We start from the raw sequence: 21,005 nt of genomic DNA on the forward strand, positions 1-21,005 counted from the left end.
CATTGCGAACATTCCGTCAAGCGAATTAGTCAATACGAACACATCGGTCGAACTGCATTGTTAGTTGCAGCCCGCCTGCATACCGCATGCATTCGATTCGGGGCATATCTGCCGAGCGGCCTCCTCCGCCTGGGGAACACCAACCCCACAGATAGCCTGGACTTTATCCACCACCGTTTTATCCACAGCGGCCACCCCCGGATTGATAACCCGTATCTTCAGAATCTGCCTCATGATACCAGCATTGTCGCTACATGTTTTAGCAGCCCACGCCCGCATTCTTCAAGATATAGTAGGAACGGACCGAGAGTGTTGGGGCAACACTTTCATAGGCTGCCCAACCTGAGTCTAGGGAATAACGAGTCCGCCAACTCGGCAAGCTTGTAGACTTACATAAAGCTACAGCTGCTGATCCTTTGCTCAAGTTAAGGAGACATAGCCACTGGAGTAGTCTAGTGATATTCATTTTGAACACTTTTGCCCAATCAAACATTTCACCATGGACACAACAAAATACGCCCACCGGAGCATTCCCAAGATCTCGCTGGCCGACTTCGACAGCCGAATCGACGAGATCACCAAGGAGCTCGTCGCCGCAGCAGAAACGGACGGCTTCTTCGTGATAGTCGACCACGGCCTCTCATCAGAAGAGATCGAGGCCCAATTCGACAACGCCGCCCGCTTCTTCGCCCTACCGGACGCCGTCAAGGCCACCGTCCCCTTCTCGCGCCGCAACGTCGGCTGGGAGAAAGCCGCCCAGATCCGCCCCAGCACCGGCGTCCCCGACCAGAAGGAGTCGTACCAGATGCAGTACGGCGCCGCCATGGACGGCATGTGGCTCCCCGAGACCGCGCTCGCCGGGTTCCGGCAGCAGAGCCTCGCCTTCATGCACAAAGTGCAGGCCGTCTCGGAGCGGCTGATGGTCTGCTTCGCGCGCGGCCTCGGGTTCCCCGACCGCCACTTCGTCGAGTACCACGATATAACAAAACCCAACATCCAGACCGTGCTGCGCCTGCTGCACTACTTCGCCCTCGACCCGGCGCGGCCCGTGCCACGCGACTACTACCGCGCGGGCGCGCACGCCGACTGGGACTTCCTGACGCTGCTGTTCCAGCGGCCGGGGCAGAGCGGGCTCGAGATCTGCCCCGGGCGCGAGGTGTTTACGGCGTTCGGGCGCGGCGACGTGTGGACCCGGGTCGAGCCCCGGGCGGGGGAGGTTGTGTGCAATATCGGGGACCTGCTCATGTCGTGGTCCGACGACCGCTTCAAGTCGACGTTTCACCGGGTCAAGACCCCCACCGACCCGGCGACGGATTATTTCGGGCCGCGGTACTCGATGGCGTACTTTAATCAGCCCAATACCGATTGTCGCATTCAGGGGCCGTTGAAGAAGTATCCCCTGGTCACGGGGTCGGAGTTTACGGAGGCGGCGATGAGGCGGAATTACTCGGCTTTGGAGGCGAAGAAGGCGGAGGTCAAGATGGAAGGACTGAGGGACGGTGTGGCGGCCGCGACGACGGCTTAGGGGTAGGGGTCGCTGGGGCTGTCTACCGAACTAAGATAGCATAGTACGGTGGACCTGGGACGGGTAACCTGGCATGTGTCTCCGAAAAGGGGTAGCACTCACGAAATCATGGAATTGGAAGATGAGCCTAAGCCATGCTACTCTCACCTATAAGGCCTATGATTATTACGTACTCCTTACTTGTGACATATATATATATATATATATACATGTGAATAATGAGCCGAGATTGGCTCAAGTTGCCTGAGTGTATATTTCACGCTCAAGCGTTTGTGACCGCCGCCGCCGCCGCCGCTTCCGCACGATACCTCCGCCGAATCTCGTTAGCAGCCCGAGCAGTGAAGCCGGAAACCCACCACCGGACCTTGTCCCACTGGAACTTGTCCTCTTCGATATGCCCATCCCACGACGTCGTCTCGCATTCCTTTGCGCGCCGGAACCACACGGCGTAGATGGTGCTTAGCCGTATCCTGGCCCACGGCGGGAACTCGATGTCTTCGCCGTCTTTGTAGCGTTCCACTGTCATTTGTGTAAAAACCGGCGGTTAGCCAAGACACAGGAGAGAGTGTGCGTGCGTTTTTGTATGACTACGGCCACACACTGACGCCACATTAGGGTGGGGAATATACATATAAGCAAAGCAACTTACTCGTCTCGCGGTCCAGTATCCAGACCCACGTCTCCCGGCATATTTCCTTGGCTCGCTGTTGCTCCGACTTTGGCGGCGGCGGGCCTTGTCGCCGCGCATTGGCCTCTGCAATTCTAGCCGCAAGACGTGCTGCATGCGCAGCATCCTCATATCTGCGTTGTTCTTCCCGGCTTTGAAACTGGAGCTGCGCCGGCTTGGGTCCCAGCTCCGGCGCCTTCAGGGGCGGCGTCTCGGCCGGTAGACCCTCCAGCATCTGCAATGCCGTCTCGTCGACGATCAAGCAGAAATCGTAGCGCGAATTGGGAGGGATGAAGAGGTCGTCATCGGGAGCTCGCCGCGGCTGACGGGCAGCGAACCAGGATAGGAAGGCCTCGCCCACGGGACTAAAGTCCTCGCGGCCAAGTTCGGTAGTATCTACCTTGCCAGCGTTGGGGTAGTCTTCCACGACCTCGTTCCACAGGCGCGCCGCCACTTCGTCCCACGCATCAGGGTCGGCCGGCTGCGGCATGAGCTCGGGGTGCGCCCGCCAGATCCGGACATCTTCATCAGTGTAGCGGCGGTTGCGGACTATCCATCGCATCCACTCGGTCAGCCTTCTGACGCCCTCGGCGAAGCGGACATCCTGCTCTTGGCCCGGTACAGCCCGGTAGATGGTGAAGCCCCAGGAGTACGGCAGATAGGGGCTGAATCTCGGGTTTTCCATTACCTCGAGGTCGCCTCTCACCACGCGGCGCTCTTCGACGCGTTGCTTGGTTGGGTCGTCGAATCTGGGATAGACCAAGTCGTGGCCGATGGGGTCGAAAGTCGGGGTGCTGGCCATGGAGAGTGAAGGCGAGGTGAGTTGCAAAGTTATGATAATCGCTCTAGCGACAACCTGTAAGGTGCATTATCTCTCACGTTTAGAAGAGGGGGCTCGCACTCCTTGAGATAAACTGCATACGCCTTGAATCTTTACTTCAAATTGTGCAGACAATCTTCTTAACACACAATTGAAATTTCAGTTCGCAGAACTGAGACTGGGAGTGCCGAGATATCGACGATAAACTTCCTCGAGAGTCGTGGCGGGATCGTGTTTGAAGTGAGCAAGAGTTGCATTTTATCTCGAAGAGCCGACGGGGCCTGGGGCCCGGCGTTGATTCGGCCGTACAGTGGAGGCGCGAGACGAAGAACAGGCAACAGCGAGAAGAAACCCAACCACATTCAGAACATCTAGAAACCAGGAAACAGCAATCTGGTGTTTCAAAAGTCTAGAGAAACAAAAATAAAATCTCCATCTCTATCGTCCTCTACTCCACCCCATCAACCTTAGTAATAATCTTCTCCGCCAAAAACACCAACGACGGCGCCGTCGTGATATCAATAACCGACATCGCCGCGCCCAGCTCGAGCCGGAGCCAGTTCCGGAACTCGACGGCCGCGAGCGAGTCGATGCCGTACGCCGAGAGGGACCGCTCCGGCTCGATGGCCTCGCTCAGCCGCATGGCGCGGACGAGATAGCCGCTCACGACGGCGAGGGTCGCGTCCACGACCTGCGGCAGGTTGGCGGCCCGGGCGCTCTTGGACCGCAGCAGCAGGTTGAGCTCCTTGATCTCCTGCGAGACGTCCTGGGACGCCGCCTGCGTGTTACCAGAAGACGAGGACGACGACCCGTCCCGCACGAAGAGGGCCGCGAACCGCGCGTCCAGCCTTAGCATCGAGTCGGGCGGCTGCGGCATCGTCAAGCCCGTCACCATGCGCGCCCGACTGTGGGGGTCCGCGCTCACCGGCGCCCCCGACTGCTGCAGGATCGAGTATCCGATAATCTTGCACAGCAGGCGCTCGTTGATGCCCCGCGCGACCTCGCTGCTGACGTTCTTCTCCAGCAGGTCCTCGTTGCGGGCCATGTAGCCGATCTGCTCGATGATGCCGAGGTTGACGGTCGAGGCCGGCAGGCCGAGGCCCTGCCGGTAGCTGGCGAAGGCGTCCTGGAAGGAGCAGCCGGCGGCGTAGTTGCCCTGCGCCGGGTTGCCGAGCACGCTCGAGATGCTCGACAGGATGGTGAAGAAGTCGAGGGGTGCTTGCGCCTCCTGCGCGCAGTTGTGCAGATTCCAAGTCCCTTGAATCTTGCAGGCGGCTGCGGCGTGGAACTCTTCCACCGTCATGTTGGCAAAGGGGCGATCCTGGAGGAGTTTGTGTTAGCCAACGTCCGTACAGTAAGCAGGTCCGGGGGGGCGATAACAATGAGGGAAGCCAGTAATGGCCAATAATACATACCCTTAGCACCATAGCGCCCTGAATGATACCAGCGACGGGGACGCTGGTCTCGGCGAAGACCCTCCTTACATCCTCGACCTTCGTAATGTCCCCGCGGAGCAGGTCGATCTGGCAGCCCAGGTCTTCGAGCTGGCGCAGGACAATCTGCGACTGCGCATCGTCGTAGTTGCTGCGCGAGAGCGCGGCCAGGTGCTTGGCGCCCTTCTTGGCAAAGTCGACGGCGAGACTGCCGCAGATGCCCTTGAGGCCGCCCACCAGCAGATAGGTGGCGTCGGGTCGGAACCGAACGAGTCTCTGGGCCGGGCGGATCTGCAAAGTGTCAGTGTCAGTCTCCTTCATATCAGCACCCCCGTGCTGTGTGTGTGTGTCACTTACGGCTACTCGTTGATCCTTGTCACCGGCGTCACGGGAAAGCACCAACTTGCCCATGTGCTTGGTCGACCGCATCAGCGCCAGCGCATCCGTCACCTGGCCGAAAGCGAAGGTCTGCATCGGCGTGATGGGGCGGACGTGGCCCTGTTCGAGGAGGGCAAACAGGCGTTCAAAGAGTCTGGAACACACCACAGTGTTAGCAACCGGGATCGTGATAATCAATGCAAATAGGGGTTTAAAAAAAGAAAGATAAAGAAGGAAAAAAAAACATACCGCGCCACAGTCCGCCCCAACCCCGCCCCCTTCCCATACAAATCCGCCGTGTCCAGCGACAAATCCAGGGCCCGGAACGAGGCGCTCCGGCTGAAGGGCTCCATGGACAGGCGGCTGTGCTCCATGATGTCCTTCTTGCCGATCTCGACCATGGTGCCGCCGTGCGCGACCACGTTCCACGACGCCTCGAGCAGGTCGCCCGTCAGCGAGTTCAAAATAACATCGACGCCCGCGCCGCCGGTGCGGCGCAGGATCTGGTGCTCGAAGTCGGTCGTGCGCGAGGAGAAGATGTGGTCCGCGGGGATGTGGTAGGCCGTCTGCAGGAACCGGCGTTTCTCTTCCGTGCCGGCCGTCGCGAAGATCTGTGCAAAGATTGTTAGTAATTAGTAGAGCGCATTTCGAAGCAAGAGAAAGAAAGCTAGATGCACGTGGGAGACATACCTCAGCCCCCATGTATTGACAAAGCTGCACCGCCGCACTCCCGGTCCCACCAGTCGCCGAGTGAATAAGCACCCGCTGCCCCGCCCGCAGACCCCCCAGATCGAACAGCCCATGCATCGCCGTCAGGAACGCCACGGGCAGCGTCGCCGCCTCCTCGAACCCGAGGCCGTCGGGGATGGCGTGCGCCACCTGCCAGGGCACCTGGACCCGGTTGCCGAAGCAGCCGGGGAACATGGCCACGACGCGCTGCCCGGCCACGAACTTGTCGCCCGGCACGTCTTTCCCGATCTGGGACACGACGCCGGCCGCCTCCCCGCCGAGCGTGAAGGGGTCGTTGCTGCTCACGATGCCGAGCGTCAGCGCGAGGTCCTTGAAATTGACGCCGGCCGCGTGGATCTCGATCTCGACATAGCCGTCCTTGATGGGAAGGGGTGTCGGGGACCGCTCCGCGTAGTGCAGCGAGTCGATGGTGCCGACGCGCTCCACACCGAGACAGACGGGCGTCTTCTTGTTCTGCAGGCTCTCCATCTGGGGCTTCCGCCCGTTGACGGGCTCGTGCTTGGCCTCGTTCAGGGCCGGGTCGGGCAGGAGGCGGGGAGTGAACATGACGCCGCCCCGCTCGACGAACTCGCTGTCTTTCTGGATGCCCGCGTGCGGCTCCTGGAGGAGGCGCAGGCACGACTCGATGGCGTGGAGGGTCCGAGAGCCGACCGCGTTCTCGACGTCCAGGGAGATGAGGCGGATACCCAGCTCCTCGGATCGGATTGTTCGGAGCAAGCCGGGGGCTGCGGACCGGTCGGGCTCGGTCACCTCCATCTGTCCACCCTTGGTAACCCAGAGGACGTTGCACTCTTTTCGAATGATAGTCTGCAGCATTCTCCATTGTTCTGCCGTGACACGGGTCGCCACGGTCGTGAACAGCTCATCCACGACCAGAACGTTGCTGCGGGGCGCAAGAGCATCGGCATCACTACAAGTATTGACAGCCCAGCCTGCGTCTTTGAGGCCTGCCAAGACATTGGATGGCTCATCGCCACCCGTGAGCCGGAAGCAGGTAATCACCTTATCCCCAGAAGCCGTAGTGGCCGCCGGGCCAGCTGGGCGGGCCGTCGCGACAATGGCAAGCCCGCCCACAGACGCAGACAGATCCTTGATCTGACAGAGCCCGGCCGCCTCGAGCGCTTGGGATGCGTCGTGGAAAATAGGGGGCTTGCCCTGGGCATTGAGCAAGACGACCATCCCGCCTTCTGACATCGAAGCCGTAATGTTGGAGAGGAGTGCAGGAGCGTTAGTGAAAGCCATCTCCGGATCCGAGGCCTTGACCAGAACGAGGTCGAATTTATCAGTCGAATCAATGCGGCCCGAGGGATGAGCCATGTCCACGAGGTCCCACGTCGTGCGCGGGGCCTCGCTGTGCGTCTCTTGCAGCTGGGACAAGGCCTTGGGGTCTTTAGAAACGCAGTAGAACTTGCTGTAGCCGCTCCTCGGCCCCGAGGTGCTCTGCAGGTCTAACCAGAGGCATGTGATGTCATCGCCGTCCAGATTGGCCTCAAGCACCGCCATCTCGGGCCGTCGGTGGGCGAGGGCATCCAGAAGCCTTTGCACCCGAGCAGAAGAGGTACGCGACTCATCGGTCTGATCAGCTGTTACAGTCAATTCTTTTTCTTCTGGAGATCCCGCGGCTAAGTAGGAATTCAACCCCTCAGCCTCCGTCAGCCCCACATCGGCATTCCAGCCAAAGTGCATATAAACATGTTCCGACTGGTCCCCCCGGGAGGAGATAGGATCAAAGCGAATCCGCTTAATCTCCATAACCAAGCTCCGGTCCTCGGGATCATACAGCCCCGCCGACGCAAACCGACTGCCGTACGTCTGGCTCGTACTCGAATCCAGCAGATGCGCCACGGAGCGAACCATGCACGACCTGGCCGGCGGCCGGCCGCCGTCCGGACGGGACGGGATGACGATGCCCTCGATGCCGACGGGGACGCAGTTAATATCGTCGAGGGCGTTCATCTGCATCTGCGCAATAGAATAACCCGTAAGCTGGAGCAGACAATCCATCGCGACGGGGTGTACGGGATATTCGGACTGCCGCGAGTAGGCCGAGGGAGGGTACTCCGTCGTGACCTGCGCGCGGGTCTCGGGACTGCCCCAGACCCAGTCGAAGAACTCGATGCGCTGGAACGCGGGCCCGAACGAGAACTCCCCGGCGTTGGCGCTCTTGTAGCCCACGGCCCCGGGCTCCGGGTGCGCCAGCGGCTCCAGCGCCCGGGCGGGGGCCGTCGTGTCGTAGGACGCGACCTCCTCGTCGATGCGCACCAGGCCGTCGCAGTGGTCGACCCAGACGCCCTCCACCAGCGACCGGACCCGGAAGTTGTACCAGCGGCGCGGCGAGGCGTGGAGGGGGACCAGGGCCAGGCTGATCTTGGCGCGGACGTCCTCCTCGAGCACGAGGCTGCGGAGGAAACGCACGTCCTTCAGGCAGTAGGCGAACGACTTGGGCACGCCCTTCTCCCGCCACTGCGTCATGGCGGTCGTCTGGTGGATGGCCTCGACCGCCATCGACAGGTAGCCCGCGGCCGGGAAGATGACCTGGTCGCCGATCTTGTGGTCGCGCAGCCAGGGGACGTCGCTGAGCTCGAGGACCTGGTAGAAGGTCGGGTTGTGCCACGGGACCGAGAGGATCTTGGAGCCCAGCAGGTCGTGGCTGAGGAACGGCCGCTGCAGGAACTCGCTGGCCGACAGTGACTCGCGCCAATACCGGCGCGTGTGGTTCCACTGGTAGTTGGGCAGATCCACCACCAGGTTGGGCGCCTCCTGCCCTGCGTCGTACCCGTTCACCTTGGCCAGGTCCACGACGCCCGAGTTGGCCCAGAGCTTGCCGGCCGTCTCGTAGAGGGCCAGCAGGGCGTCGGCCCCGCGCTTGGCCGCCGCCACGTACTGCGTGTTGCGGGCGCTCGGGGCCGCCTTGATGACCTGCGCCACTGGCCCAGCCAGGGCACCCGAGGGCCCGATCTCGATGAGAAACTCGCTGCTTTCCGGCCCGGCGAGCATGTTGCTCGCCGCCTGCGCGAACTTGACGGGGCTGACCATGTTCTGCCGCCAGTAGTCGGGACCCAAGGCGTCGTAGGCCTCGGAAATCGGCTTGCCCGTCACCGACGAGAACATGGTGACCTTCTCCTTTCCGGCGCCGCCGGGCGCGGTGGGAACCTGTTCCTTGAGAAGACCGTGGTAGTCCTCGGCAATGCCGCGGATGTGCTCCGAGTGATAGGCAAGGTTCACCTGGAGCATCCTGGCAAAATGCCCATCAGCCTTCAACCGATCGCAGACGCGCACCAGATCGGGCTGCTGGCCCGAGAGCGTGAGGCTGGTGGGACTGTTGAAGCAAGCGATCTGCACGGTCGGTTCGGTCTCGAGGTAAGGGGCGACGGCCTCGGCCGAGACCCCGACCGCCAGCATGCCCAGGGGCTGGTCGGGCTGGTGGAACTTGGCCGCCAGGCCGCGGAGATAGGCAATCTTGATCGCCTCCTCGGGGCGCACCAGCCCCGCCGCCACCGCCGCCGCGATCTCGCCCGACGAGTGGCCCAGCACCCGGGCAGCGGAGATGCCCCAGTCGGAGAGCACCGCCAACTGCGCGATCTGCAGCGCCGTGACGAGGGGCTGCGAGAATTCCGGCAGCCGCAGCACCGCCCCGCCTCTCACCTCGCAGAGCTCGTCGATGAGAGACCACTGTGGAGGCTGAGGGAGAGTCTGAAGCGCCGCGTCCAATTTCTGGATCGTGGCCTTAGCCAAGGGGAAGGACTCGATGAGATCGCGCCCCATCTGGCTCCACTGAGCGCCCTGCCCGGTGAAGATGAAAGCGACCCGCGGAGGCTGCGCCTTCTTCTTGCCGAGGATCATGGAATCGGGCGAGATGTCCAACGAGTCCGCGATGACGAAGCCGCGGTGGAAGTGGTGCGTGCGCCGTTCCGAGAGCGTGTACGCCACATCGCCCAGCTTGACCCCGACGGCCGGGTCGCCCAGGTGGTTCGCCAAAGTCCGAACGTTGGTTTCCAGCGCGTCTTTGTCGTTGGCCGAGAGGGCCAGGATGTACGGCCTTTCCGACTCGGCGTCCAGACCCGCGTCCAGCCCGAAAAGACTGGAGCCGTGGTTAGAAAATACAAAGCCCTTGCGGACGCGGGGGTCTTTGATCATCGAGTCCCGGGCCTCGAGCACTACGTGAGCATTGGTGCCGCCGAAGCCGAACGAGTTCACACTCGCCCGACGGAGGCCCGAGGTGTTCTGGGGCCAGCGGATGGTGCGTCGCGATGGGCGCACGCGCGACTTGTCGAAATCAATACGGGGCGTGGGGTTGATAAAGGTCGGGGTCCCCGGGATGACGCCCCGCTCCACCGTCAGGACCGTCTTGATCAGGCCCGACAGACCAGCCGCGCTCTCCGAGTGACCGACGTTGCTCTTGATGGACCCGATTATCAGGGGCTTCTCAGCGGGCCGGCTAGGCGCGAAGACGGAGGCGAGACCGGCCACTTCGAGAGGGTCGCCTGTAGGCGTCCCCGTCCCGTGGCATTCCAGGTAGCCCGTCTCGTTAAAGTCGCTGATACCGGCGTTGGAATAGGCCATGCGGATCGCCGCCGCTTGGGCCGCCGAGCTGGGCTGCGTCAGGCTGGTGGTGTTGCCGTCACTGTTGGTAGCGCTGCCCCGAATGACAGCTCGGATAGGATCTCCGTCCCGGATGGCGTCGTCTAGGCGCTTGAGGTACACACAACTGATGGCCTCACCTCGGATGTATCCATCGGCGTCGGCGTCAAAGGTGTGGCACTGCCCGGTAGGGGAGAATGCGCCCTTCATGGGCCCCGTGTCTTGCAGGGCCGAGGGGTCGAGGTACAACAGGGCGCCTCCGACCAGCATGCCATCTGCCTGGTTGGTCTGGAGATAACGACAGGCCAGGTCGACGCCGACCAACGTTCCGGAGCAGGCCGTGTCAATGGATATACTGCCGACCAGTCAGTACGTAGCTCATGTTTATCGACCACCTAAAATGATGGCCTCTGTCCGCTAGCAGAAGAGAGCATACCTTGGACCCTGGATGTCGAGGTAATGTGAGATCCGGTTACTCAAGATGGACCGGGAGAAGCCCGTACTCCCACCGCTCACATTATCTTCGCGATCGTGCGTAGCGAACCCCTCATACTCTGTAAAAAAGGAGCGGAATATCCCCGTCAGTCATGTGATCGACATACACACACAATCAAAACTCAATGGCATTTGACTCACCAACGGCGTTATTAGCCACTACACATCCAGCCCTAGTCCCCCGAAGCTTCTCCAGGGGAACCCCACTGTTCTCCAGACACTCGTACGTGACCTCGAGCAGTTGGCGCTGCTGCGGGTCCATGACCGCCGCCTCCGCGTGGCCGATGTTGAAGAAGGAGGCGTCGAAGGCCGTCAGGTCCACGTCGCGGAGGAGCATGCCGCCCGGGGACGGCATGGTGCCCGGACGTTGGGAGCCGTCGTAGTGCGTCGAGAAGTTGTAGCGGTGGTCGGGCGGGGTGGGGTCGGCGATCCCGCCGTCGAGGAGGAATTTCCAGAGGGCCTCGGGGGAATTGCTCTTGCCCGGGAGGCGGCATGCTAGGCCGATGACAGCCACGGGGGTCTGTGTGGCTGGGGCGGAAGGTCTGGGCGTGTAGCCATTGATGCCATTGGTGCCAGTGGTTGTCCCATTGGATGTTCCATTGGGCGTGCCGTTGGGTGTTGCGTGGGAGGTCAAGCCGTTGGCTGTGCCATTGGGCACGTGGCTATGGACTCCATTGCTCCGGATGCCATTACCGTTGGTCGTGCCGTTTGTATGGCTATGGTCCGACATGTCTGCTTCAGGGTTTATCAAGCAGAGCTTTTAGATTAGAAGAAATAACCAGAGACGTGGAACGTGTCACAAGAATCTGGTTATTGGATTTGTTCTCTAAGTCGGTCGAGCGTCGTGTTTTATATCTGGGGATAGCAGCATGCCCCTGACCAACAGGCCTCCTTTCGGCCTATCCAGGTTCCAGGCATTTGGTATCGTCTTAGATGAATGCGGTAATTACCAAATCCCATTCGAGTGGAGAGCCAACTCAGGCGACGACAGTGTGGTCCGGTACAACACGAGATTCTCTCTCAGCTCATCGCCCAGCATCTGAGGATCATGTTGGTGTGTGTAAGCGTGCGTGCAGAAAAGGCCCCCATCCACAGCCTCCATCGCCGACTCTTCTGTTTGGCAACCCGAACTGGAAGGTGAATCGGAGGGTCTGGATTATGCAGTCGAGATCCTCCGGGAGTCCATTCAGCTTCATCGGAATACCAGAACTGGAAGGTGAATCCGAAGCTGAAGGGAAAGATTGAGGATCATGCAGTCAGGATCCTTTCAGGGGCCTATGAGTCGATGGCCTAGGGCAAACCAGCTTCATTTCTGATAGCGAACATGGTATACGAATCTTGGTTTAGTTGGCTGACGTGTGATAGGCTGTACGCGGCGCCGATACAAGTTCGGAGGAACACGGGGTTTATGTGGTGATGTCTCTATCAGATGATGTTGGTTGAACTTCGGAGCTTGGACGTAAGCTCGGCTATATGCCACGTTTCCTTGGCGATCCTATCGCGTCCTGCATCAGGAAGGTCTACCATACTCGTGGATCTCGCCACGAGGCACCGGGAACGCTGGGAACTTTTTTGAATCCTAGATCAATCTCGCCATTAGTTAGTTCGGGTATCCAATGGGGCTGAGCTGCATGCATGTGTCGATCCAGGGTGTGTGTCCTGCATCTATACAAACGTAGTAATATATTTCTAAATTGGCACACCACACCACCATCGAATCATGTTATCAAAAGACCCCCACGTAATGGTGTTTGTCAGGTCAACGATCCAGTGGTCTGGAACGGCCTCAGGTCCGATACAAGGGCATGCTGTGGAAGCCCGAAGCGCGCGAAGGAGCCAACATCCACCAACGAATCTGAGCCATTTAACAAGAGACGCGCCTGATGCGACTTGACACGGAAGAGGATATCGCACATGCCTTGAAACGTCGAATCCATTCGCAACGTGGATTTTGAGCAACGCCCAACTGTTCTTCCCTAGATAGTCACGATGGGTTTGAGTGAGAAGATCGAGTTCAAGGCCCTGGACGGCTTGGTCCTGAGGGGCTTTCTGTACTCCGCCCGGGCTAAAGGGCCAGCAATTGTGATGACTCCAGGGGTAAGATACTTTCCTTTTGACACGCCGCACTGCTTCTAATCAATACGCACCAGTTCAATTTCCCGGTTAGTCTGCTTTACCACGAGGTCGCGCTTGGTTTCCAGGCGGCAGGCATCACGGCGCTCGTCTACGATCCCAGATCCGTCGGGCGAAGCGACGGCCTCCCGCGCTCCGACATCAACCCGGCCAAGCAGTCCGAAGACCTCAGCGACGCCATCACCTTCCTCAAGACCAAGCCCGTGGTCGACCCGAAGCGCATCGCGCTCTGGGGCTACTCGCTGTCGGCCGCCGCCGCGCTGACGGCCGCGGGCCTGGACCCCCGCGTCAAGCTAGTGGTCGCCGTGTGCCCGGCGCCCATGCCGTACAACTTCGACGCCCCGGGCAAGCGGCGCAAGTACCTAGACCTGGCGATCCGCGACCGCGAGTCGCAAGCCCGCGGCAAGGAGCCCTTCTACGTCCAGTACATCGGCGACTCGGAGGAGACGGCCCTGTTCGACTACCGCAAGCAGCGCGGCATGGAGGACCTCCCGTACGACGAGGTCGTCGAGAACCTGGCCAAGATCTGCCCGGGGTTCCGCAACGAGGTCACCATCCAGACGCTCCGGCGCCTGGGCTCCTGGTCCTTTGCCGACGTGCCGCAGCGCGTGGGCGCCATCCCGGTTCTGCAGGTCTTCGCCGCCCACGAGGAGCTCGAGCATATCCGCAACACGCAGGAGGCCATCTGGGCCGGGCTGCCCGGGCCCAAGGAGCGGCACACAGAGGATCGCGGGCACATGGATATCCTGACGCCGGATGGGCACCGCTTCGCGCACCTCGTCAAGGTCCAGGTGGACTTTGTGCTGAAAAACTTTGCGCCCAGGATGCGTTGAGTCGGTATGTACGTAGCATGTAGTCAGCCGCGTCTCGGTTAGATGAGGTTGCTGCAATGGCGACGCAAGACGTTGGATGTTGTGGGGTCTTAGGATTCAGGCCAAGTGGGGGGTTCGGGCGATTCTGGGGTAGCATAAGTTTAAGCATGGTACTTAAGGGAGCGGGCCACTGGCCAACGGCCCGCCAAAGGAAGCGCAAGACTATTTCCTGATTCGTTGGATCCAATAGGCGAATGCGAGATGCGAGTAAGATCAATGAAAACGTTCTTGGTTGTGTATGGCATACATACATGTAAGCACAGGATGGATCCCTCTTGGTAGCGACCCCTTGGCGCAAATCCTACGGCCATGCAAAGTGTCCCCGGAACCGCCTCTGAATGGCCAGTTCGGCAGCCCTGCGTAACCATATCCCTCGCTGGGTGGCAAGCTGGTCAGCCAAACGCCCCTCCGAACAGTACGTAGAGCTCCGAGGGGGGGAGGACTCGTACGAGACCCGCGTACAGACTACTTGGCGGCGGGGAAGGGTCCTTTTCGCGCCACACCCTTGGGAAAACCAACGGCGTGGCCTGCAACGGCCAAGACGATGTTGGGCTGACATGGTCCCAACCGAGATTGCCTTGCTGCGTGGCCGACGCGACATGCGTTCTTGGGTGCTCGTATTAATAGGCGTGCCGGGGATGGTTGCCGCACCAGGGCCTCGGGATTTCGGTGTGTCTCGCCTTCCGCTCGTCATTTATCTATTGTCTGGATAAAGATCTATAGGTGTTTTGTCATTGCCATCCTCTTTTCTCGAGACGTGGGTGCCTCCCGTTGTTGATAAGATTGATAAGGTCAACCAAGCGCGCTCCCACCGACTCCCCGTCGCCGTCAGTTGGTAACCTAGTACGCGAAAGCCAGTCGACATCAAGAAACACGATGGCGGACGCGGCGCCTCAGGACTGGAGCGTTTGGCTCTTTGAGCCATCGCTGCCGCTGGCCATCGTGGGGACCGTCGTGTACGCGATCGCCACCGCCTGGATCTCGTATCTCACCTGCTACAAGTACAAGGCATGGTACTTCGTCAGTGTACCCATTGGCGGCCTTTGCCAAGTGACGGGGTATGCGTTGCGTGCCTACTCGACCCAGCATCACCAGGATATCGTGAGTCCAATTCGGCCCCCCTACAAAAACTGCTTTGAGCACTCTACTGACAGCCCCCTTCTCCATCGCTAGGGTATCTTTGCCAGCAGTACATCGCTCATTATCCTGGCTCCCATTCTCATCGCTGCCGGCAACTACGTCTTGATCGGGCGCTTGATTCGAGCCGTTCTCCCCCTGAACGACACAGAATCTTCAAAGTCCCCGCTCAACGCCTCACGCAAATCTATGTCAGCTTCGACGTCGCGTGCATGTGCGTACAATCGTCGGGGTCTTCTTTGGCCAGTGGGGTCGGCTGGGTCGGCCAGCTCGCGGATATAGGGATGTACATCTTGCTTGCCGGCCTGGCGCTTCAGGTCGTTGCCTTCTCGACGTACCTGTGCATCCTTGTGCGCTTCCACTACCTGTCTCGGTCCTTGGAGGTGCCGAGCAGCCCTGCGGGCTGGTTCAATGTCCTGAAGGCTGTGTATATCTCAAGTGTCCTCATCCTAGTACGCACCCCCCAGTCCCTTACCCCTTACCTGATGAGGGGGCTGTCATTCCTACCGAGAAACTAACGACTTCCCAGATCCGTTGCGTCTTCCGCATGGTAGAGTTCGCCGAGGGGAACGATGGTTACACCCTGCGGCACGAATGGATGTTCTGGGTCTTCGAGGCTCTTCTTATGATCTTCGCGCTCCTTGTCTTCTGCGTATGGTTCCCGAGCAAGTACATAGGCAACGCAGGGGCTAGCATCAAGAAGAAGACGGAGGCCGAAGCCGCGGGAAATAGTAGCATTACGTAGAAGTAGCCTGCACGCAAGATAGACAGTCATCTTTGGAGTTAGGAAATCAATTTGCATACAAGTCAGTCACATCAGTCTGTGGTCAAGGCGTAATATACCTAAGTAGGTTCCTTGTTACGACGAAGAATTCAGGTGAAGCAAGGCATAGACGGAGCCGTGAGTGCCAGTCACTAGGCCTCTCACGTCTCGATTGATAAGCCGTTCGCTGCTCCCTAACACCTACAATCGCGCATCTTGAACAATGCCAAAAGTAACTTTAATGCCCAGGTGATCCGTCACCCACGCCTTCTCGAAGCCAAGCGCCAGCAGTCTCTCCTTCTGCTCATTCTTACCCTCCCCATCCACCACAACATCGGCCCCGATCCTCTCGAAACCTCGTAGCTTAATCCCATTACCGCAAAAGTACGCCTTGTCCATCCGCGAGAGACCGAAACGCTCGCGGGGCACGGGGTGCGCCTGCCGACCCCACGTGGCTCCTTCCTCGCTGTCACTCTCGAATCCTTGTCCGCCGAGTTCCAGGTAGGCATCTTTCAGATTATTATCTGAGTTTAGCGACGAGTCGAAAGGCTGGATCGCGTTGAAATCACCCGCCAGGACGGCCCCGGCGAGCCCGTCCTCGTGTAGATACTTGGCGGCGGTCCGAACCTGCGTCGGACGCAAGGACGGGTCGAGCGGTAAAGATTCGAGATGCGAATTTCCAATCCGAATCTTGCCCTTGCTGGTGGAGGCCGTGATATCGACGAACAGGGCATCGCGTTCCATCTGGGTGGCAGCGTAGTGGGCTCGAAAACACGATTTCACACTCAATCGGCGGTCGACGAGCATGGTGGTGCCGTACATGCGGGGTCCCCATGCCGAGCTGTCCAGGTCGGTCAAGAAGAATCTCTCCCGGATCCATGGCTCCTGGCTTATGGTGATAAGATCCGACGGAGTGACCTCTTGAAGATTCATAATTACAGCCGTCGTCTGGGGTAATTGGCCGATGAGCTCCTCGAGGTGAGCCAATGCGGCACTCATGCGCGCCTCTGCGCAGGGTAGCATAAAATCGATGTTCCAGCTGTAGACAGAGATCGCGGTCATGATATGCGGAGATGACCCTCGAGCATTGGTGGGGGGCAGAATCATACGCCGGCAGCTCGTGGATCGGCTGCCAGATTTCAGCGAACGAGTCCCACGAATACCAGGCCTGTGGCCACGGCTCGTCGACCTTCCATGGTGTCAGCTCTATCAGTTTCTTCAGTACTATAGACTGCTGAATAGCCTTTTGCACGAGCTCATCCATGGTGGCTGTCGTGTCCCTTGCGTTTCGTCGGTTTAGTTGTTTGGGAGGAAAGACGAATGGCAAGAGCTAACTGGGCAGAAGATAAAGCATCGTCTGCGTTCCCGGTTGGTTGGTTGGCCTATGCAGCAGTTTGCGTTATATGCACGTACGCATTCCCTGCAGACAGTAGTACCAATGAGATGGGCGTGTGGAGCTTGGCGTTCGACGATGATCACCATGATGAATTTAATTTGGAGAAAACTCTGGCTTCGAACCAAATCGGAGATGGACGTCCAGAGTAACTTGGTGTACGGGCTCTATTAATAAACAGTATCTGGAGGAATTCGGCCACTCTCAACATAATCTTTTCCAATACAAGCGGATAATAAGTTAAAATAACTGTTGAGCAAGTCTCCGGGCCGGAGAAATTAAAATAACCACGGGGATAGCAATTGTTAGCACTTCAATCCGATATGTGGACTTGCCAGTATATGCCATCCGCGTAGTCTCATTAAGGGTAGGACGGTATGCCCCTTTGTCCAGGGGGCAGGTAATATTATACAGTCCTTTTCGTGGGTGGCTTTTCAGTATTTGACCGTAAGCCGATGCATGAACACAGAACTGCAACATGCAAGCCCGGCTAGGCTGGATGTTGTCGGGACCGTGAAAGATGTCGGAGTTGATGATGGGCCAAGACTACGAAGTAATGACCGTTTGTGAAGGCCGGGTAGAAAGAACGGCGCGTCCACCCTCCAACATATTACGACCTCTCTGATGCTTCCAAGTAGGATAACGGACGGTATTTCTAGTATTTAACAGGACATGATCATATGTGGCAGTCTTTTCTGTATTGGCGGTATATATTAAAAGGTGTCTGCTTTACTACGTGCAAAAAGCACACCCCCTATGCTTCAACTTCCAGTTGTTTTCTAGCGTAGTCAACTCGTCTTTTTTTCGCTGCTTGGCTGCGCCCGCCAAGGACTCAATCGCAATATTCATTTGCTTCACCTCATACCTGTGGTTGAACCTTTTGTCGTGGTGGGACGACTCGCTTTCTGGGGGCGGAACTCGCTCCGTCCTCTTGAAGGGATTCACGAACCATTCCTTCCATCCCTTTTCAATGATAAGATTAAGACATGATGCCTTCTTCTTACGGCGAAATGCGTGGTCGGATGAGGAAAGTTGTATTCCTTGTTGACTGAAGGCATCAGTGGCCTCGAGCAATGGGCAGCCCAGAATGATGTCGCTGGACAAGACGGGAAGCACATGAAAGATGACATGATGCTGCCCAAAGGCATTATCTGGCAAATCGATACCATCATGTTGTGGCTTGTCTTCAGATACAAGATCGTCTTCCCCTATTTCCGACATCGTTGTTGGACTTCTCCAGTCAAGGCTGAAGTTGTTGACGTATACTTGCCCCATTGTCTCCGCTTCGCTGCAGTCGCCGTATTGCAGGCGACGCCTAACTTCTGGCCTTTCGTCAATATAGTGCCCATTCCTCTTAGCGTAGTCAAGAGACATGAGGTTGAGGTCTGATCCAGTGTCGGCAGTCGCAACGGTCGGCCTACCATCGATGGAGCATCGAATCTGGTTGCGAGGCGATCCGATCCAGAGACACGAGTCGACATCGCTGTAGGCTTTTGGGCACACCTCTAGTAAGTGTTTGTTTGTCGACAATATGGCTTCGCGTTCGAGAAAAGGCATGCCTAAGACGATAGGCACGGGGCATTTCTCAAAAACGTAGAACCACTCCTTCTTCTTTCTTGGCGGCGACGACGAAGAAGCGGCTCGCGTGATTATAACATCAGCACGTACCCGCCCTATAGGTCTGACCGACTTGCCATTGCCAAGTTCGAATAGCCTTTTCCGGTCGCGTGGAGTTCGTCGTATCTTGAGCTTGTGGTCGCGTGCCCAATCTCCACGCATGATGTTTTCGGAAGAACCCGAGTCAGGGCAGGCCTTCGCATCATGGTTATTGATGGTGATAGAAAGGCTCTTCCGTATATTGTTGATTCCGTTGCTTTTCTCCCTTTGAGTTTGGGTTTTGTCTGACAATAATAACGCCTGGTTCCTCCGGGATGGCGTTGTGTTGACATGAACCGCCTGGGGCTCTGATGAATGGAGTTTCATGATAGCTTCCGCAAAAGCTACAAAGTCTTCCCATAATTGCCTCACCCCGTCAATTGAATGCGGGGGTGGAAGTGGAATTGGGTAGGCAGCCATTCTGTAATCTTGGTCGTGCTGGGAGACCACGGCATAAGGATGTAGCCAATTGTGGTTGTTATCAAAGTACACAGCTGCTTCTGCATTTGTGAGTGGAGGCTGATCGCTCCCTGAGTGTGGTGGTGTTGGTAGTGCTTTTCATCTACTGTATAGTAGGGAACTATATGAGAGTGCTGTTTGCCTAGCAAAGTTTAAGATTCGGGTGACCGGTACACAGGTATGTGGACAACGCGAAACAACAATATATTGACGTAGAAGATTTTAGGTAGAGCGAGGTTAGAGGAGTAGCCCGGAGACATGGGGATAGTAGCCATTTAACAAATAAACACTGCAATGGAAGCCAACTGACCCCGCGCAAGGTAATCTGAAGTACACAGCCTTTTTCCATTTGCTTCTCGCATACCTGTACGTGACATGGTTGGCAACGCACTGGTGTCTATTGGCCCGAAAACGCCAATGCATGCAGCTTTTTCGTGGCTGAGCTTGTGTTAGGCGTTCTTCGATTCGACTCGGGCAGCTACAGAAAAGGATTCATTGAGACCGTGTATATGTTTCACAGAGTTCAAGCTGCAGATAGATCCCAAACGTCGACCTCCTCGGCAATTACATATTGTTCGTCGTATTCAAGCATCTCGTCTTCCACGAAATTCTTCAGCACATGAAATGAGCGGAGTTCCCCCATATCAGGATACAGTGCCAATTAATGGCTTCCCGAGATTTGCTAACACCATCATCAAAGACCCCGACCGAACGGGCACCATCTACAGGCGGTTTGATCAGCTATCATCACGCAACCTTCTACACATGGAAGCAGAGATCGCAGAGCTCGAAGTACGACTAAACAAATACGACGAAGATGATCGGACCAAACACGATGAGGCGACTATCGACAGCTATGGCGATTGGGAAACATTCGTCAAGCTAGCCGAGGAAAAGGACCAACAGGGTAAACATGTCCACACTCGAATCCAAAAGAGAATGGACCTGTCTTTCTTGATTAGGGAGAAGTTGGAGAAGTATCGTGTGTCTTATTCCTCTATCCAGCCGAGATTTATCATCCCTTTGTTGCAATCCACACTAACACGGTAGTTCTGTAGACGACGCCCTGGCAAGGCATCAGACGCTCCTGAATATGCCCAGGGCAGCTCCCACTACGATAAGGGGCATGAAGACTAGATTTCTAGGCCAGGGACACACGCCACAACTATGGGGAGGTAGTGCACACCGATTCGACGACGTTGATGACCTTGTCGCTTTGAAGGTGCTGGCGAATCAGGACCGACTATCAAAGTTTGTATTGGACTATTGCGGGTGGATGTTTGAAGTAAGTCTCAATATTTGATCCTATATGGTTTATCTTCCTGTAGATTCTTCCTACTGATGCCAAAACAGGAACGGCAGAGACACGGCACCTCGGTGGTTATATCGGAGAGGTCACTGGACAAGGCCACCACCGTTTTGAGCTCGGTCCTCTCGGCGGTAGTCCTGTATGGCTCCATCGTGTCGTTATACTTCGTTCAGAACCCCTACGCCCTGCTGGGGATGGTCGGCGGGTGGACAGTTCTCTTCGCGGTATGCGTGGGCATGCTGACCAACGCAAAGCGGGACCAGATATTCGCGGCGACGGCGGCGTTCGCGGCTGTCTTGGTTGTCTTCGTTGGCGAGTCGTTAGATAACGGTCGCGGAGGTCCGGGAGCATCGGAAGAAATCACTGGTAACTGTACGTGCATACCAACATAAAATGCTTACTGGATGCCTTGAGTATGTGGGTTTAAGTATAGGGACTGTGTAGGCACACCAAGTCTAGTATCCCTACACGGAGGCGCATGTGATGGGTTTTTCTTTCAACCTGCCGGATATGTTCATGTGTTTGGCGACAAGGCTTTATTATTTTCATTGAATTCTTCGTGCGCCTTGATAGGATCTGCCTTGGTCAAATTGCTGTTATATAAACAGTGAACATTCGGTCTGAAGCGAGGTTC

General features: G+C 57.7%; 8 protein-coding genes across 8 annotated transcripts; 4 read left to right on the plus strand and 4 right to left on the minus strand.

Moving 5' to 3' along the window:
* Positions 1-499: 499 nt before the first annotated feature.
* PG985_013308 (uncharacterized protein) lies at positions 500-1,525 on the plus strand (the record flags this gene model as incomplete). Its single annotated transcript, XM_066833074.1, has 1 exon — positions 500-1,525. One exon carries the CDS (start codon positions 500-502, stop codon positions 1,523-1,525), a length of 1,026 nt encoding a protein of 341 aa, XP_066677814.1.
* A 262-nt stretch (positions 1,526-1,787) lies between these two features.
* On the minus strand, positions 1,788-2,994 carry PG985_013309 (uncharacterized protein; the record flags this gene model as incomplete). Its single annotated transcript, XM_066833075.1, has 2 exons — positions 1,788-2,044; positions 2,175-2,994. 2 exons carry the CDS (start codon positions 2,992-2,994, stop codon positions 1,788-1,790), a joined length of 1,077 nt encoding a protein of 358 aa, XP_066677815.1.
* Positions 2,995-3,460: 466 nt separating this feature from the next.
* On the minus strand, positions 3,461-11,379 carry PG985_013310 (beta-ketoacyl synthase domain-containing protein; the record flags this gene model as incomplete). The annotated part of the gene is made up of 7 exons (XM_066833076.1): positions 3,461-4,333; positions 4,428-4,736; positions 4,803-4,977; positions 5,073-5,434; positions 5,514-10,509; positions 10,591-10,708; positions 10,791-11,379. The coding sequence occupies 7 exons, from the start codon at positions 11,377-11,379 to the stop codon at positions 3,461-3,463; spliced, it is 7,422 nt and encodes a 2,473-aa protein (XP_066677816.1).
* Positions 11,380-12,638: 1,259 nt separating this feature from the next.
* On the plus strand, positions 12,639-13,615 carry PG985_013311 (Polyketide transferase; the record flags this gene model as incomplete). The annotated part of the gene is made up of 2 exons (XM_066833077.1): positions 12,639-12,746; positions 12,800-13,615. The coding sequence occupies 2 exons, from the start codon at positions 12,639-12,641 to the stop codon at positions 13,613-13,615; spliced, it is 924 nt and encodes a 307-aa protein (XP_066677817.1).
* A 915-nt stretch (positions 13,616-14,530) lies between these two features.
* PG985_013312 (uncharacterized protein) lies at positions 14,531-15,536 on the plus strand (the record flags this gene model as incomplete). The annotated part of the gene is made up of 3 exons (XM_066833078.1): positions 14,531-14,755; positions 14,809-15,243; positions 15,321-15,536. The coding sequence occupies 3 exons, from the start codon at positions 14,531-14,533 to the stop codon at positions 15,534-15,536; spliced, it is 876 nt and encodes a 291-aa protein (XP_066677818.1).
* A 225-nt stretch (positions 15,537-15,761) lies between these two features.
* PG985_013313 (uncharacterized protein) lies at positions 15,762-16,818 on the minus strand (the record flags this gene model as incomplete). Its single annotated transcript, XM_066833079.1, has 2 exons — positions 15,762-16,593; positions 16,664-16,818. Coding segments are annotated over 2 exons (987 nt in total), but the record flags the coding sequence as incomplete, so codon positions are not given.
* Positions 16,819-17,679: 861 nt separating this feature from the next.
* Positions 17,680-18,726, minus strand: PG985_013314 (uncharacterized protein; the record flags this gene model as incomplete). Its single annotated transcript, XM_066833080.1, has 1 exon — positions 17,680-18,726. The coding sequence occupies one exon, from the start codon at positions 18,724-18,726 to the stop codon at positions 17,680-17,682; it is 1,047 nt and encodes a 348-aa protein (XP_066677820.1).
* Positions 18,727-19,827: 1,101 nt separating this feature from the next.
* PG985_013315 (uncharacterized protein) lies at positions 19,828-20,815 on the plus strand (the record flags this gene model as incomplete). The annotated part of the gene is made up of 4 exons (XM_066833081.1): positions 19,828-20,044; positions 20,121-20,347; positions 20,416-20,743; positions 20,805-20,815. The coding sequence occupies 4 exons, from the start codon at positions 19,828-19,830 to the stop codon at positions 20,813-20,815; spliced, it is 783 nt and encodes a 260-aa protein (XP_066677821.1).
* Between the last annotated feature and the right edge of the window lie 190 nt (positions 20,816-21,005).

This window comes from Apiospora marii, assembly GCF_038362585.1.
Source record: "Apiospora marii strain CBS 49790 chromosome Unknown utg000011l_segment0_segment0, whole genome shotgun sequence".
Lineage (NCBI taxonomy): Eukaryota > Fungi > Ascomycota > Sordariomycetes > Amphisphaeriales > Apiosporaceae > Apiospora > Apiospora marii.